Source organism: Alternaria rosae (assembly GCF_020736505.1).
Source record: "Alternaria rosae strain MPI-PUGE-AT-0040 chromosome Unknown BKA58scaffold_13, whole genome shotgun sequence".
Lineage (NCBI taxonomy): Eukaryota > Fungi > Ascomycota > Dothideomycetes > Pleosporales > Pleosporaceae > Alternaria > Alternaria rosae.
The window spans coordinates 481660-497451 of NW_025763582.1; the positions used below are offsets into that span (position 1 = coordinate 481660).

General features: G+C 51.1%; 6 protein-coding genes across 6 annotated transcripts; 4 read left to right on the forward strand and 2 right to left on the reverse strand.

Moving 5' to 3' along the window:
* Positions 1-1518: 1518 nt before the first annotated feature.
* Positions 1519-4615, reverse strand: BKA58DRAFT_325783 (heterokaryon incompatibility protein-domain-containing protein; the record flags this gene model as incomplete). Its single annotated transcript, XM_046168028.1, has 2 exons — positions 1519-1885; positions 2637-4615. The coding sequence occupies 2 exons, from the start codon at positions 4613-4615 to the stop codon at positions 1519-1521; spliced, it is 2346 nt and encodes a 781-aa protein (XP_046020294.1).
* A 1165-nt stretch (positions 4616-5780) lies between these two features.
* Positions 5781-6954, forward strand: BKA58DRAFT_64913 (uncharacterized protein). The gene is made up of 3 exons (XM_046175672.1): positions 5781-6148; positions 6203-6385; positions 6442-6954. The coding sequence occupies exons 1-3, from the start codon at positions 6033-6035 to the stop codon at positions 6653-6655; spliced, it is 513 nt and encodes a 170-aa protein (XP_046020295.1). The 5' UTR covers positions 5781-6032; the 3' UTR covers positions 6656-6954.
* A 934-nt stretch (positions 6955-7888) lies between these two features.
* On the forward strand, positions 7889-9643 carry BKA58DRAFT_64665 (uncharacterized protein). The gene has a single exon (XM_046175671.1). The coding sequence runs from the start codon at positions 8177-8179 to the stop codon at positions 9503-9505; it is 1329 nt and encodes a 442-aa protein (XP_046020296.1). The 5' UTR covers positions 7889-8176; the 3' UTR covers positions 9506-9643.
* Positions 9644-10902: 1259 nt separating this feature from the next.
* Positions 10903-11923, forward strand: BKA58DRAFT_64273 (uncharacterized protein). The gene has a single exon (XM_046175669.1). The coding sequence runs from the start codon at positions 11152-11154 to the stop codon at positions 11611-11613; it is 462 nt and encodes a 153-aa protein (XP_046020297.1). The 5' UTR covers positions 10903-11151; the 3' UTR covers positions 11614-11923.
* A 237-nt stretch (positions 11924-12160) lies between these two features.
* BKA58DRAFT_64190 (sodium bile acid symporter family-domain-containing protein) lies at positions 12161-13920 on the forward strand. Its single transcript, XM_046175668.1, has 3 exons — positions 12161-12444; positions 12507-12686; positions 12784-13920. Exons 1-3 carry the CDS (start codon positions 12318-12320, stop codon positions 13662-13664), a joined length of 1188 nt encoding a protein of 395 aa, XP_046020298.1. The 5' UTR covers positions 12161-12317; the 3' UTR covers positions 13665-13920.
* Positions 13921-14171: 251 nt separating this feature from the next.
* Positions 14172-15727, reverse strand: BKA58DRAFT_406390 (uncharacterized protein; the record flags this gene model as incomplete). Its single annotated transcript, XM_046171951.1, has 5 exons — positions 14172-14176; positions 14393-14658; positions 14898-14919; positions 14968-15196; positions 15542-15727. 5 exons carry the CDS (start codon positions 15725-15727, stop codon positions 14172-14174), a joined length of 708 nt encoding a protein of 235 aa, XP_046020299.1.
* Between the last annotated feature and the right edge of the window lie 65 nt (positions 15728-15792).

The window sequence follows — 15792 nt, forward strand, 5'->3', positions numbered from 1 at the left end:
TAGCACGATGAGCTCGAAGAACGAAGGCATATATAAGAGCTCTGAATGTGTCTACAAAACCATCAGACACTTCAGAAAGCCCATATCCTCAAGGTAGCAATATGTGTTTCTCATCTACTTTATTCGTCAGCGCTCTCTTGCTTGCATTTGAGGCTAGCGCAACTGCTACTACAAAGTCCTGCGTTACTTGTATTACCAAGCAAGGTCCGAAGCCAGTTACTACTGTCAAGACAACGTCTAGCATCTTGACGGTGCCTTTCTATGGCTCCAAGTTCACAACGACGACACCTACGTATGTCATCACTCCTCCACCAGTCACCGCCACGGTGATGGTCACAGCGACGAGCATAACAACTGAGACCCACTCAAGAGACCGACACGTTCTCTGAAACTGTCACAACCACCGACACGGTTCTAACGACATCCACTGACATCACGAGCGTGACAAATACCGCCACGCTCACGGTCACTCTCACTGCTGAAACGACCATTGTAGCGGCTCCAGCAAATTTCCAGCCCATTCAATCAACTTTCCCCAATAGGAAGCGAAGATCCGACAGCCTCCTTGAAGTAGCATCGAATGAATCTGCACTAGAAGAGCGAGGCCAAGCACAACGCATCACCTTCAACAAAGGCCGAAAACCAACATGCTCACCTCCCGTCTACCCACAAGGAGTGGCCTGCGTCGGCATCGCGAAGGTGATCAATACTTCAACCATCATCAGGACCGCGAAGAGGACCAAGACTGTCACAACGACAGAGCCTACTTCTACAGCCACTACCATAACAAGCGAGGTCAGCACGACAACACTAACTCCTGGTCGCGCATCAACAACAATGACTGTTACCACTGGCAGAGCTATTACACAAACCATTGTCGAGCCCTCTACCATCACAACGCTTACTACCCAAACGATTGAAGTGTCTGCTCCGGCTTCTACCTACTACGCCGCCTGCAGCTCCAACAACATTGTCACTCAGGTCAACGGCCAAGGCATCAGTGCCCTCGAGGTCCCCAACCTGTTGCCGAATTTCTTCCCACCGGATCAGCCTATGAGTGTTGTGCCGCCTGTGTCCCCACAGCTGCGTGTGTCAGAAGTGCGTTTACGACAAACCCTAATACGTGCGTCACTCTGACGAGAGATTTTGGCGCTTGCGATCCTAATTCTCAGGGAGCTCGGCCTGTCCTGACTGGTGCAACGTCAGATGGGTTCGTATCTCTTAGCAACGGGATCTGTGGAAAGTACTATTTGTAAAGAGGTTGGTGTTGATGTTTATGTTGATGTTGTAAGTAGCTGCTTTGGATATTTTTTACTACTCCAACATTATTGACAAGCAATTTTTGGGGTGCTGTCGCCACAGTTGTGTTCCATCATTTAGTGACTTGAATCCTTTAATAACATGGCTTTGCCATCGCTCAAAGCTGTACTGCAATATAAAGTCTTACACCACCAATGTATCCCGTGACTGCGCAAGGTACAAAAGTCCAGCTCCCGTACTAGTCACCCCCGAGTCGTCTCAATACATCCCATGATACACGGCCATTTTATCCAATACCTCAATCTCCAGTTCCACCCCTGCTGTACCAAAGGCCTCGCTCACCACCTTCGGCAGTATAAACTTGCAACTCGGCCAGTTACTACCACGCTCCTGCTTCCAACCACCTCCATCATGAGCACAAAGGCTCTCCCTCATGCGAACTCGACGTAAGCTGTGCAGTTGGAGCAACGCCAGTATCCAACCAAACCACTTTAGTCTTTCCTGCTCAGACAGCTCCTGGAATTGTCGCATTTTTAACCCACCCGTTGCGAATATACCAGATGGACATTTGAACCAGATTTCTAGTTCGCGTACGTTTGGTGGTAGGAGAGGCGTGATATCGCTCCTGAGCTCAAAGCCAGCGCGATCAGGATCATCTTCCAAGCCACCGCATGACACTTCCTGAAAGAATGCCAAGGCCGGTACACGCAGAATCTCCAGCGCAGTGAAATCTATGAATGTTGCTGGACTCCAAAGCCGCAGTGGTCCGCCAAATGCCATACCAGGCAGAACAGTAAGTTCTCGTAACGTATGTCGAGTATCCCATAGGCTAGCGATGCCAATGTCCAATCCCATCCATGGATGGCCGCCGGAGTACCAAGTAAAGCGCAGTTTTTCCAGTTGACTAGCAGTACCAGCCCTCTTCACAGCAGCGCGTCCATAGGTTACGGGGTTATATGTACACCACTTGTAGTCAATGGAGGTGAGATTTCTGAAGTTCTCGCGGAAGAGAAGTTGCTGGGCGGATGCTCTGAAGCTGCGATGTGTTTTGATCAGAGCAAACAAGTCATCATTTTTGGTGAGGTAGGCGAAGATCTTGTCCAATGTCTCGTTGGCGAAAGTCGTAATCTTCGATTGAGACATGCTGTGTTGTAGACTGTCACAAAGTGTTCGAACTCCACTCGAGTTTCGAGTGTTAAGAAAGCGAGTTGAGTAGGTGTATAAATAGGTGGGGATTAGGGTGCATGTTGGCTGGGTTAAGGCTGGTACCTACAGCGTGAATCCGGTGGTGAATTGGAATGTGGAGACCACAGTGTCGCAGACCGTGCGTCAAGTCCGAGAGCGGCGTGAGGTACCTCGCCGTTCAAGCAATCCACATGTCTTCACGATCTCTCTCTCTTTCCTTCCAAAGCTCCCCCTTCATGATCCCATGAACATAAGCATCACCGATAAACTCCCACGTAGTGGACGTCCCCTCACCCTTTCGCAGTATAAGCGGTGTCATAACACCCCCAACTAGCACAACGCAGTCTCCAAGACGACATATGCTCGGCACTAGGGCATTATAACTTTTCTTAGAGTCTCCAGGATCGACCATCCGCGCGCCCTTACGGTTACTGATATGACCCGCCATGGACCTGAACTGCGCTTCAGGATTGATCCAACCAAAGCGGCGAAACACACGCTCGATCAGAACTACCAATATGTAGCAAATCAAAAAGCTGTGAATGTTCAGTTTGTGAAGAAGCCGCAAGAATCTCTGGCGTTTCTCAAAGGCTGCGCAGGCGCTTCTTTTGACTTCTTGTGTGTTCTGTGTCTCGCCAGCCATGAACGTCTCGTACATAGCCTCCGTTGCAGACTCGCCCGTCACAGGGTAGACTTGATTGACATGCTGGGGTCGGAAGAGAGCCTCCCACTCATGAATTTGCTCCATGTTGAATTGCAGTAACTTTGCTTGTTCAAGCAAGGATTGGCGAAGTGGAGCTTTCTGCATTATCCAACGGCGTGGTGTGAGTTGTGTGACTCTTGCTACTGCAACCCCAGAAAGAATCAACATCTTGGGCAAATCTTTTAAATGCTTGGCTTGGCTTTGAGGTGAGTTGTATGCCTCGAGGTCGAAGCGAGGTTCGAATTTAGAGTCATTCGAAGCACGGTAGTCTCGTGTTGTGTTGGCATCGTCGGCAAGCATTTCGGTCCTGACTAGCGACATTGGTGTTGCTTCTGTCCAACGCCAGTCCGGTACCCAGGATGAGAGTGTGATTTGCTCGAAGTCTGGGTCGTTTTCTTCTTTAAAGGTGGTAGTGAGACGAGGCACATGGAGGATTGCTGCTTGCCTCTTCTGAAGCGTGCGCGCAGCCAGTTGAGTGTACAGTATGTCCGTCGTGAATTTCTTGTCGTAGTTTGGCTTGATTTCGAGCTCGTCCAATGCCTTCTTACATCTCATACCGTAAAAAGCGTAAATCTTGTCTTTGGGATTCTTAGCAAGACATACTCGATGCCTCAGCAGCGTCCCAGGCCAATCGAGATCGGCGCCACTTGTCCATTCCATCTCACTGAGCTTCATGAGGATGACGTTACTTACCCTGGCTCCTTGGTAAAACTCCCACAGCCACAGCTGACTCGTCATCAGATACAAATATGCAGCTTGTAGCGATTGCCAGGATATCTTGGCGCTTCCACACATGAACCACACGTGGCTAGAAACCACCACTTCTTGCATGATCCAAGACCGCTCGAAGTAAGGCCGATCCAAGAGTCTCAGCAACGTCTCAAGTGCTGGATCGCCTACCTTGACCTTGACGCGCACATCTTCTTCTTTCTCTTCTTCGGGTGTCAATTCGATGTGTTTCTGTTCCGCCAACTCTCGTCTGAAGGTCGTATGCAGCCCAGAAGCATACTTAAACGCTGCTTCTATCCCCTCGTCTCCCAAACCCAGCCAGCTCACAGTAGCAGTAGCCTTGATATATATTTGTCGCATCTTTGGTACTTGTGCGGTCTTCTCATCATCGTCTTTCTGGTTCAAGCACACACTGTCGACCCACAGGGTGCGTGCTTTCAGCCAACCCCATTGACGGATCTCATATAGCAACGGTATTAAAGTCTTGGGTATCTTTAGAGTATTGTCGTTCTCCAGATCACGAGGTGGGGCTGCGTTGGTGATATGAATGGTAGCTTCGTGTGGCTCAGGGCCCCAGCAGTAGGAGAGGGCATAGAACTTTGGGGCTTCCGACAACAATGTTGTGTAAAGTCGACCGGTAATGGGGCCACTTCGAGGGCCCCTGTGAACTTCTAGCAACCGTATATAGATATCCTCCGAGTTCTGGAGAATCGGAAGTGGTTGGTATTGATATGGCATGTTTGTGTGCCAAAAGAGACGGATGGTTCGGACAGATTGTCGAACACATCCGGTATGTAAGGTACATGCCTTCAAATATACCTCTCGTTGGCGGCAAAAGCCAGGCGTGCTACATCCACAGCATCCTCTTGGACGCGCCAAATTCGAGATAAGACCAGCCCAGACCTGGGGGAAAACGCCATAACTTCAGCTCGCTCGTTTGTGTCCGAAAGGAGAGACGCGAGGCCAGATGAAGATGCGCATTTGCGGCTGAAGTTTGCAAGGCTGAGCGAAGGCCATTTCATTCGCTTGTTCGGATCCCCAACCGAACCCTTGGAGCATACTAGTAGTTCACCTGTATGTACAGCTACTGTTAGGTCGTGGGTAGTCTGGCACCGTGTGAGCTTCTCCAAGAGAGCGTGCGAGTTCCTCGTCCTTGAGTGAAGCTCGAGCTTTCGAATGCGCGCTCCTCGTTTGGCCAGCTACGTGGCCTTGCGCCCCGTGTCGGCGAAACGGTACATAGCGGATGAGGTTTGCGTGTTGCTTGCATGCTTGCTTACGAAGAGACTTGTTTATCTCAGGTGCTGGTGCCATGCCCTAGTCCAAATTCGGTGTAGCGCTTGTGCTCATGGAATCTTTGTCGAGAAGGAAACTCGAGCATTTGGATGACCACGACGGGCATACCAAGAAATGCGTAATAAGATGCTTATCGCTAGCAGAAATCCAGTGTACAAGATCTAATACCCCACAAGTGATGGGCGTGGTGTGGACCCTAGCGCCTCCCCTTCGTCTCCACCTGGGCACCGATCCCTCACACCCTCACATGGACCGACTGCTAGCGCCATCGTCCCACCCAAGAGTTCTTGTTCTCCCGTGGATCGAGGTTTATAAGGTTGCGCGACATGTTACAACGCGGGCGGCTTGCCCTCCATAAAGTTTGTCGGCCCTTTCAGCTCTCGACCCCGCGTCACAAGAGCAGGCCGATGAATCCTGGTTGGCCAACTTTAAGAGCTCTGCCCTTGGCTCAGGAATGGAGCATGCTGAGAGGAGCGACGCGTCAAGGGTGGACAGGCCAAGCCCGCATTGGGTGTATCGAGCTGCAGAACCAGTCTTGGGCTTCATCTGACGATGAGGTAGCTACTTTTAAGGTTGGGTTCTCCTCTTTGTCTACGAATCTGCCTTCCTCCGGGCTGCGCGCTCGAGTGTGAACACAGCTTTCCTATCCACCCAATCCCGTAGTCCTCAAACCATACATTCCGTTACCTTGGGGTCACCACATGCGCGCAGTCGGTGATTGCGACACCCATGGTATGCACGCAGCTTAATCGGTCGACAACGGAAATCCAATCCGCCTTATATACGCAACACCTCGAAGCGCGCTCAACCTTTAGCTCTATCTCTTTGCTCTGCGTGGCTGTATCCTACCAACCTCATTATTATGGCAAACAGCACTGAAGAAGAGGCATCGCCAGCGAGTGTAAAGAGTGGTACCATTGTTATCGCCATCATCGTGCCCTCGGTCTTGATCATCCTGCTTCTCACACTGGTCATCATGTTAGTCTCCACGCTGGTGTCAGAGAATCTCATGCATATCTAAGCTGACGGTAGGAATCGCCGCAGGGGCTTCATTCTCCCACGATGCGTCCGCGATGAGTCTACTCACAAAGAGAAGCGTTGGAAGACGCGACAAGACGAGCTGGAGACGCACATCAAATCCCAAAATTTCTATGATTGGCTCGCAAGCCAAAAGGAGAAGACTTCTAATTCACAGCAAGCATCTGATCCCCTTTGGTAAGTATGCCGAACAAGCTATATTCGATGAGCGGACTGGACTGACTGTGAGACAGCGCCATTTGTCTTGACGATTTCGCCGAAGATGCGCAAGTTCGTGGCCTCCACTGCTCTCATGCTTTCCACTCACATTGCCTCGACGAGTGGTTCACAAGGTACAATGAGTACTGCCCCTTGTGCCATCGACCAATAATACCCGGGTCTCGGGCATCGAGGAGAAAAGCACGTGAAGGGATGGATCCAACAATTCCCGTAGTTTTGATGGTGTAGCTGCTGCAATGGATAATGAGAGACACAGTTCCAGCTTCGTGAGGCTGTTGAGTCTCCGGAAGGTGATGCACACCTCTACGAGAGCTTGGCATAGGCTGCTCCGGACAATCGAGAGCGACCCCACCCGCGAATAGGCGGACAATACCCTAGACCGACGAGCCCGGAACGATGACAATCAGGGCTTAGGCGAAGCAGAAACGGGATTCACAACGGGTACCTAGGTGCTTCGCCTGTACGGGAGCATCCGCGCCACAGCCGCCTACGGCTAACGGACGATTCTCCAGCACCTGCCAATTTCATTCCGAGAGTGCCAGGATCGGTCGAGTGATCGGGTGGAGATTGTGAAGAAGTGGGTCAATATACTCAACTCAAGACAATATGCGTCTTAGGAAGCGTGATGGCCTATGACTCGAGCGCAATGATAGTGCAACGCGAGTAAGAGGAGACAATTGAATGACGATAATTCGAGTAGATGGAGATACAGAAGTCACAGGATAGTAATGGAGTGAGATTAGTCTACGATTGATCGATTGATGCCCGACATTTCCTAGTTTTGGCGAATTAGACTCGCTACATCCATTCGAACAGCTACATCAAATGAGTCTTGACCCCTCGCTATATCTCTTTGCGTATTTTATGTCCACCTTTGACAACATAGAAGGAACATACCTAGGTATAGAGTTGGCCACAACTTCATGGGAGTATGTTGAGATGCGGCTGCTATTAGTGGGGCAGCCGAGGCCGCTAACGGGAGCGTCGCTGGCTCCCGCTCCAACACGGCATTACTTACAACAAACCTGCACTCTTTCCATCCCATGCCCACCCCGTTGTGATCTTCAGGCACAAGAGCGACGGCATTCCGAACATAATGCGAAAAAGACACTGCTGTGGCTAGGAGCTCGTAATGAGGCGCACGGCAGGGCATCGCTAGGTTGCTTCCGGGCATGGAGCGGGGCCCAGGGAAATGTCACGCCACTCTCTGGTGGTCTGATCAACCTCTACCTTGGTAATCTAGAACAGCGCAGAACCTGGCACAGGACAACTTCCGCACAATTGCTGTACCGAAAGTCCCGTTGGAGCGACCGATACTTTCTGGACTTTTGGCTGCCTTTGCACCTGCCACTCTCGATACTGCATCTCCATACCCCCTGACCAGTCGGTAGATCAAATCCTGTACCACGAAACGGTGTAGACTTCGCCTGCACTGACCTGCAACTACTGCCAAGCTGTTTCCTTGGGTCTTACTCACCCGCCTTAAGCCATCGCCTATTCCCGAGTAAAATCTAGAAAACTTTTCTCAAACGCGTGGATACATCTTCCTCGTCGACCCATCTTGAGTACCTACAAGTGTCTCTTTAACTTGATAAACGCGAAGGAAGTGCCCGCGCTTATAACCTCGACCCTGATCCTGCACCTCGCCCGCTAGTCTCACGTGTGGCTTGGCCAGGGTACCTTGGCGATTGTATCTCCTGATCAACGCGTGAGCTCTTCCGTGCAACAACCCACCCACGGACTATCATCATGGCTCTCAATTGGGACGCATTCCTCAATACTGAGGGTTTCAACCTACCGAACGACCAATGGTCCGATCTTTTACCACCAACGTCTGCCCCTCCCACTTCCCAGATGCCCAAATCTACCACAACCGACACGTCAGGCTCTTCACCTGAAGACGTCACCAATTTTGACTCCCTTCTCGGAGGAACATCAGGCGATCCCTACTTTGACGACTCGTTATTCTTGCCTAACGACTACTTCCTGGGCGATCTCGACGTCCTCAAGCCCTTTGGCAACAACATTGGCGGGGGGAGATCAACCAATGAGTCGTCACCCGAGCCTGCACATGGTACTGGGAACAATTCTGCATCTCAGAACCCATCATCGCACGTAAACGGCCTAGATCAGTCAGCCAATATGCCGCCAGCTCAGAGGCAAGCACTTCAACGTGCCAACACTTTCCCCAACCCTGCCTACGAATCCATGTTTCCCAACAACATGGATACCGGTTTCGTCGAGGACCTTACATTCCCAGATGGCCCGAAAGGATCATCAACCACCACCAAGCCAGGGCTTGAGAGGACTCAAACATCAACAACAACAAACACTGCGTCGAAACGTACCAAGAACAAGCCAGATATTCTCTCTGCCTGCTGGACATCCCCACTATGCCCTAACCACGATGTAAATGGTTCACCACCTAATCCATCGACGTGCGGCGGAGGATGTGCTCCCTTCTTGTTCGCAGACCAGGACGCTCTCCCAAGTATCAGCGACCTTCTTAATGACCCACAAGAAGTCACTGCCGAAGACGGTCTAGTAGAGATACAGTCACGCCCCAAGAAGCGAAGTGAAAGCGACGCATCAGCCAACGGGTTTTCGACTCGTCAGAGCGACAGCAAAGACACCACCACATCCCCAATAGACGACCGGCAACGAATGAAGAGCGAGACGACAGAAGACGCCTCCGCCAAAGAATCACCCCAAGCCAACGATGATGAGAAGCAGAAACCACGCCGACGACTACCGCACAACCAAGTTGAACGAAAGTACCGAGAATCACTGAACACACAACTAGATTCCCTTAAGCGTGTCGTGCCCTCCCTCCAGAACCAACGAGCGTGCGACGGCGCCGATATCGAGGACCTACCCACACCGTCAAAGCCTAGCAAAGCAGTCATCCTAGCGTCGGCGACTGCCTACATCAAGCAAATGGAGAAAGACAAGAAGAGCCTGGCGGATGAGAACCAACTACTCCGGACGAGGGTCAAGGCTCTACAATCACTGGTGAAGTGTGACGACTGCAGCTTGATGCAGTATGTCATGGATCTGAAGATCAAGCAGGCGAGTTGAAGATTTCGTGATTTCTTTGATGTCGATTTGGGTGATGCTGGCATCAACACAGCATCCATTTGGCGTTGGTAGGGTCTGGGATGAAAACATAAAGCGTTCCATGTCAACGGTCACATCTTCACAAGATGAGTTTTGTGCAATTGCACGCTAATGACTCGTTCTCATCACGGCCGAAAATGTACTGGATACACATATAATGACAGGCGTTTTGGATATAGGATCAAACCAGTATGCGCTGGGCAAGAGCCTCGAGGGTGTTTGGTTGACGCTTTCTCGCTCACGGTACGAGGATATAGTCATCCCCGTAGTTAAATACACAGCGTCTGGACTTTACTCTTTCATCCTTCCATATGCAGCGTAACATCAGCGTACAGCGAGCTGACCGATCTGCTTTATGAGGTGTGTGCACGTTATGCTGGTATAGACAAGCACCAGACATCATATCGATAAACCAGACACATGTCCGAACAAAGCCAGCTCCTAAGATATATTCATCCACCAAACGCCGCAACACCAAAGAAAACGTCAGTCTCGAAATCATCAATGCGCCTTCACTCCTCGCTGACCTCCGTCACCGTACCTCCCACACCTTTCCCCTTCGCCTCCTCGATTTCGCTCGGCGCATTATATCCATCTTCTTCTGTGCGCAAATAATCAGCCTTCTACCTCTCTTTTGAACACCAACAAGTGAAATGGAAAGGACTTACGCATCCGACATTGTACATAGCCAATTGGATAGACTGGTCCGTCCCATCGATCCCAACCTTCTTCGTATGATGTTATGGCAGCTTTTTCGCGCTCGAAAGCGAGATCTGCGGCGGTTGTTGTTTTTGTGGGGAGGGTGATCGAGAGGATTGGTTTGGTGGTCATGATGGGTATAGGTTCAGCTGTGATTGTAGTTGTTGTGTTTCGGTGGTGATCTTGTTGTTAAGTTTGTATCTGGAGTATCTTCACTGGACAATCAAAGTTTAAGTATGTCTTGTCAGATACTCCAACTCAGAATCTTTACATCGCCCAGCTCGTGGTGGGGAGACTATCCACGGCCAAATCCGGGGTTGACACGCGTGTACGTAACGCGCGACATCGTATTTCATGTGTGTAAGCACCGACTTACAGATATCACCCCATCTTCTCAACTCAACGGTCATCCGAAGTGGGAGAAATACATGGGGGACGTTGAGATGCAGGGATCAGGCAGTTGCGGTCATGTTTGCCGTGTGGTGGCGAGACCGGCTGCTTCCGCCAATCGTCACGCCACCTCCACAAGTGTCTCTCCACCAAGACCCTGCGTCGTGCTCGAACGAGATTTTCCATGCTAACACTGCAAATGTCTCCTGTTTTCTCGTTTTGTATTTGTCTATCAAGGTTAGACTTGCTTGGGGTTTAAGATGCTGGATTGCCTGGTTGTCACACCATGGTGTTCCGTCGGATTGGGTCATGGGCGTTTGGCAGTGACTGCTGACGTCTACCGGTACGTTGAGATGACATGGTATGATCTGTATACATGAGATACATACTGAAATCACTGGACTACACCATCAATAACTCATATGCTCTTAAGAAGACACAAGCTGTCGTAACTCCACTGATACGTCGATCGTCCAACATCCAACTTACCAGAACGAACACAACCAAATCACCACCACATGGCACTCTATCCAAACATTCTCGACAAGTCAGCCTACAACATTATGCTCGCGCAGCATTACCAAAGCCAAACACCTTATCTACTACCCTCCTCAAGTAAACCCGCGCACTCTCCGCATCCACACCATCATATGACTTGCGATCACCTCTCCGACGCAGTCCAAGACTTCTTCTCACACATGTTCGCGCCCGCGTTACATCTCGCCTGCACGTGTTCGACACCCTGCTGGGCTCCATCATCGCCCAGTTCACACGACCAAAATGTGCACGATGGGAAAGTCGAGATCGTTGTTGATAGCGACATCGTAGTGCGAGAGGATGAACGGGAGGAAGACGGAGGTCCACTGTGTAGAGAAGCCACGATCGCTTCTTGGAAAGTGGGAGGGAAGAAACAGGCAAGAAGGCATAGAAGGAGGAGTCTGCAGTGGTTGGCTGGTGTGATTGGGAGGGAAGGTGCGTAGGATGTCGACGTGTGGATGGGAAAGAGAAGGATGACTGAACTGAAGCTTAGAGTTCAGATCTTACAGATGGTGTTCTTTATATCTAGGGTCAGGCGTCTTGGTTGTTTCATTATCGCAATACACGCGACAAACTTCCTTTGGCAAAGTTACTCGTACGCTGTTAATCAAGCTCGTTCGTGCGTCAACACTTAGCAAGGCATTTCGACTTTATCGCCTGCATGCTACCGAACAGTCGCCGGTCCCAACTCTTTTGCGCAACAACTTGTGAGAGAGACGCACGCATTTCGTGCATGAAGCCTGATAGTATGTTCTTAGAGGGACATGCCCCCGTCAATTCTTCGCACGGAGTCAACAAAATACTCGCAAAAGATGCGAGAAGCAATCTTTGATCCAAATTGCGATAGCTACCCGTAAAATTGACACATTTGGGATCTCTATGCGGCACCTACCATTTCGTCGAGTTCAACATCCAAGAAGATCGCCAACCATCACGTTCGTCATTTCCAGAATTCGCCTCACCGCCCGCTGTTAGCGTCTTGGCGGCATAAAAGCGTCACTGCTGGGTTTTGATTGGATGGCGAAGGAGGCGAGCCATCATTACTTGTATGGGAAACAGCGCGTTTAGTCGCAACTGACAGCACGCGTCTTTGCGATTTTCGACATTGAGGAAAAAGGAAGAAGAGAAAGAGAACGAGAAAGAAGACATGGATACTGTTGAGCGAGGAGCGATACGCGATGACGAGGAAGGGAAAGATGCACAATTAAGAGATGGGCACGCAGGCGATGTTGAGAAAGGCGGTGATGGCCATACAAACGGAGAGGATATGATGGGTGAGTTTGAATATACGATTCGCATGTTGCACTTGGTGAAATGGGATCTAACATCGGTGCAGGTAACAACCCATCTACGCAAAAAGACCTTCCTCCCTTGAAAGGACTATCATTCCTCGACCGGTTCCTAGTCGTATGGATTATCCTCGCCATGGGCATCGGTATCGCATTGGGAAACACAGTTGATTCCGTGGGCCCAGCGTTGCAGAGAGGAGAGTTTGGGGGCGTTAGTGTGCCGATTGGTATGTCTCAATTCCTTGTGCTCATCCTTATCCCATCCCCTCCATTCTACAGCCCATCTCGTAGGTGTCATGGAAATGAGACTAACTTGATCTATAGCAATCGGCCTCCTCGTAATGATGTATCCCATCCTCTGCAAAGTCCGCTTCGAAACCCTACACCTCCTCCTCAAGAAACGCGATCTCTGGATCCAAATCGCCGTCTCCTTCGTCCTAAACTGGGTTGTCGCTCCTCTCTTCATGGTCGCTCTGGCATGGGCTTTCCTGCCCGACCGCCAGGACCTACGCGAAGGACTTATCTTCGTGGGCATCGCACGCTGCATCGCCATGGTACTCATCTGGACGGATCTCGCAGGCGGCGACGGCGATTACTGCGCCGTTCTTGTGGCGTTTAATTCGATACTGCAAATTGTGCTGTTTGCGCCGTTCGCTGTGTTTTATATCCAGGTCGTTAGTCATGGGGCTAAGACGGATATCTCGTATGAGAAGGTCGCGCAGAGTGTGGGGGTCTTCTTGGGGATACCGCTTGGTGCTGCCGTGATCACGAGGTTGGCGCTGCGGTCGATGCTAGGAGAGGACCGCTACCAACGCAGGTTCATACGTTATATCGCGCCGTTTTCGCTCATCGGCCTGATCTACACGATTATCGTGCTGTTTGCTAGTCAGGGCGCGCATGTTGTTAGGCAGATTACGGATGTGCTGAGGGTCTGCGCGCCGCTGTTGGTTTACTTCATCGTCATCTTTACGGGTACGGTTTGGTTCTGTTGGAAGATGGGGTTTAGCTACAAGGTTAGCTGCACGCAGAGCTTCACTGCTGCAAGCAACAACTTTGAGCTTGCTATCGCGGTTGTCGTCGCGGTCTACGGCGCGGGTAGCGGACAGGCTCTTGCAAGCACAGTGGGCCCCTTGATCGAGGTTCCCGTACTTGTGCTTCTGGTGTATGTTCTCAAGTGGATACGAAAGAGATGGCAATGGGTCTAGACGTCGCAGGAGTGTACGATATGGGATGGGCATCAATCATGATGCGAGCTAGCCGTTGGAGGGGCACCACGTCCCGGACGTGAGGAAGATATTTGGAATGTTCCTTGCTCGCACGACGCTTGTGCTGGTGTATAACAGCAGAATGGTTTAGCTGCACAGGAGTAGTAATAGGACGGGTCGAGTATAAGACGAATACCAAGGTCATCCCGTCGGTCATAATCAATCTCTAGCACCAGTCATGTGTCGAGAATACACCATGAGACGAGACGCCAACGTAGCGGGATCAGTATGACGGGTACAGTGGACGGTGAATCCCGAGCTGGAAGCCTTGGGTTTCATGGGTTTTGATGGGTCCCTCGCGGGTGTAGGGTTCCAGAACGTGCAAAGCTTAATTCCTCGCACATCGTAATCTCATTGGAAAACAAGTTGCTGCGTTGCCGCGGTTTGATTTGCGATGACACGCAGAATCCTGCTGTTTAGCGCGAACGGAGGAGATACCGAAGACTTTTACGCTAGTCATACACCAGTACAGTTGGTCCACCAGCGTAGCCAGACCAACGTGGGTCAGGGTATACATGCAAACCCCACAGATGGAGATGCTGTTCGCACGCAATGCGTTCGGCTTCGAACACCGGTCCCAGTTCTCGACAGGATTGAAGTTTTTCGAGCGGGCGGTGAGGACGTCAATCTCATTTTGAGTCGGATAGATATCAGCCGGTGGTACGTACAGCGAATAACACCCCGATTGTGCATGATGGTACCCACATTCTGAATCAGAGGGACACAATTCTGCAACCAAATCGAAGTTGGCGCGCGGGCTGTAGGCAATAAGGCGATATCTAGCAAGGGGTTGCCGCTGGTGTCCGAAACGGCTCTGACATTGGATCTTGGGGGCGGACATGCGCGCCATGTCCGTCGGGTATCGAAATCGAAATCGAAATCGAAATCGTCTGTTGAACTTGCTGGTTCCGCAGTAGGAGTGTGATAGATCGTGCTGGGAGTACCGAGTATCCGGTGTTACTTGGCTCATGGTGACGCGCTGCATTATCTCGTGTTCTGTGTACACTCCGCGACGTGAAAATCATTTGAGCGGGTTTAACGATGAATCATGGCCCCTGTACGAGAAAGACTGCGTTGGTTGGCCTCGTAGGGAACCTGTCGGTGGACTAGGTCGATGTCAAGGTAGATACCTGCAGGCGTTCTGCGTGACGTCCCATGTGATCATCAGCGCACCTTGTGCTCGTGCGTTCAAACCCTACAAATTCCAAGTTACACAAATATAGTTGGATTGGCGTGCACGTACAGCCTGATGGTTCGGTCCGTTGTAAGGGACTGTTTCTGCTAATTCGGCACTTGGTGGTTGCAGCGGCGGCTGCCGTGTGGTTACGGTTGCAAGCAGCCGTCGGGCTGGGTGGTGCACTTCCAACGGTCTTTGTGAGTTGTACCACCGCACCACATGCTGGGATTTGCCGTGACACGGTGACGGCCTGAAATGATGCAGAGGTCCGCGAGTCGAGCACTTGCGGCATACACTATGAGCGGACACAGCCAGCGCGGCTGGGTCGTCACAATCGTCGCGTGTGACAATCTACGGCTGCAATCGAAGGCGTCTGCACGGCACGTATGCTGACTCGTTGCCAGCACCCAAGATTGGATCCCGCGTCGAGAGAAAGTGTAGCCAGATCTGACTGCCGATGGGAAGTTGGTTCTGGAAAAGAGATAGCGGCGGTGCTATGTCGAAGGAAGATATGTTGTGCATGAATAACGGGCGCCAAAAGCTCGGTGGGTATCAGGCCGGGTTGTAGACTACACCATGATAAATTTCGCTAACCGCCGCGTCCCCAGTCAACGCAACCTGTTTGCCTCGGATAACTTACACATGCCTGAGCTTGAGAAGGTGATATAAGGCCCGCGCCGAGATTCGTTCCGTGGGCAGGCAAGAGGGACAATGACGTAAAGAAGGACCGTAATTCGGCGCGCCCTGGGTGGATGGAAGCGCCTGGTCGCTGACTCTGCGTTAGCAAAGGTTTCCGATTAGAGATGTGCTGCAGAAGATGGGCCATGGTGCTTGGTTGCGGATGTTTCGATGATGTCTACTGTGCAGGTGCACTATAGCTGGAACCGCTTC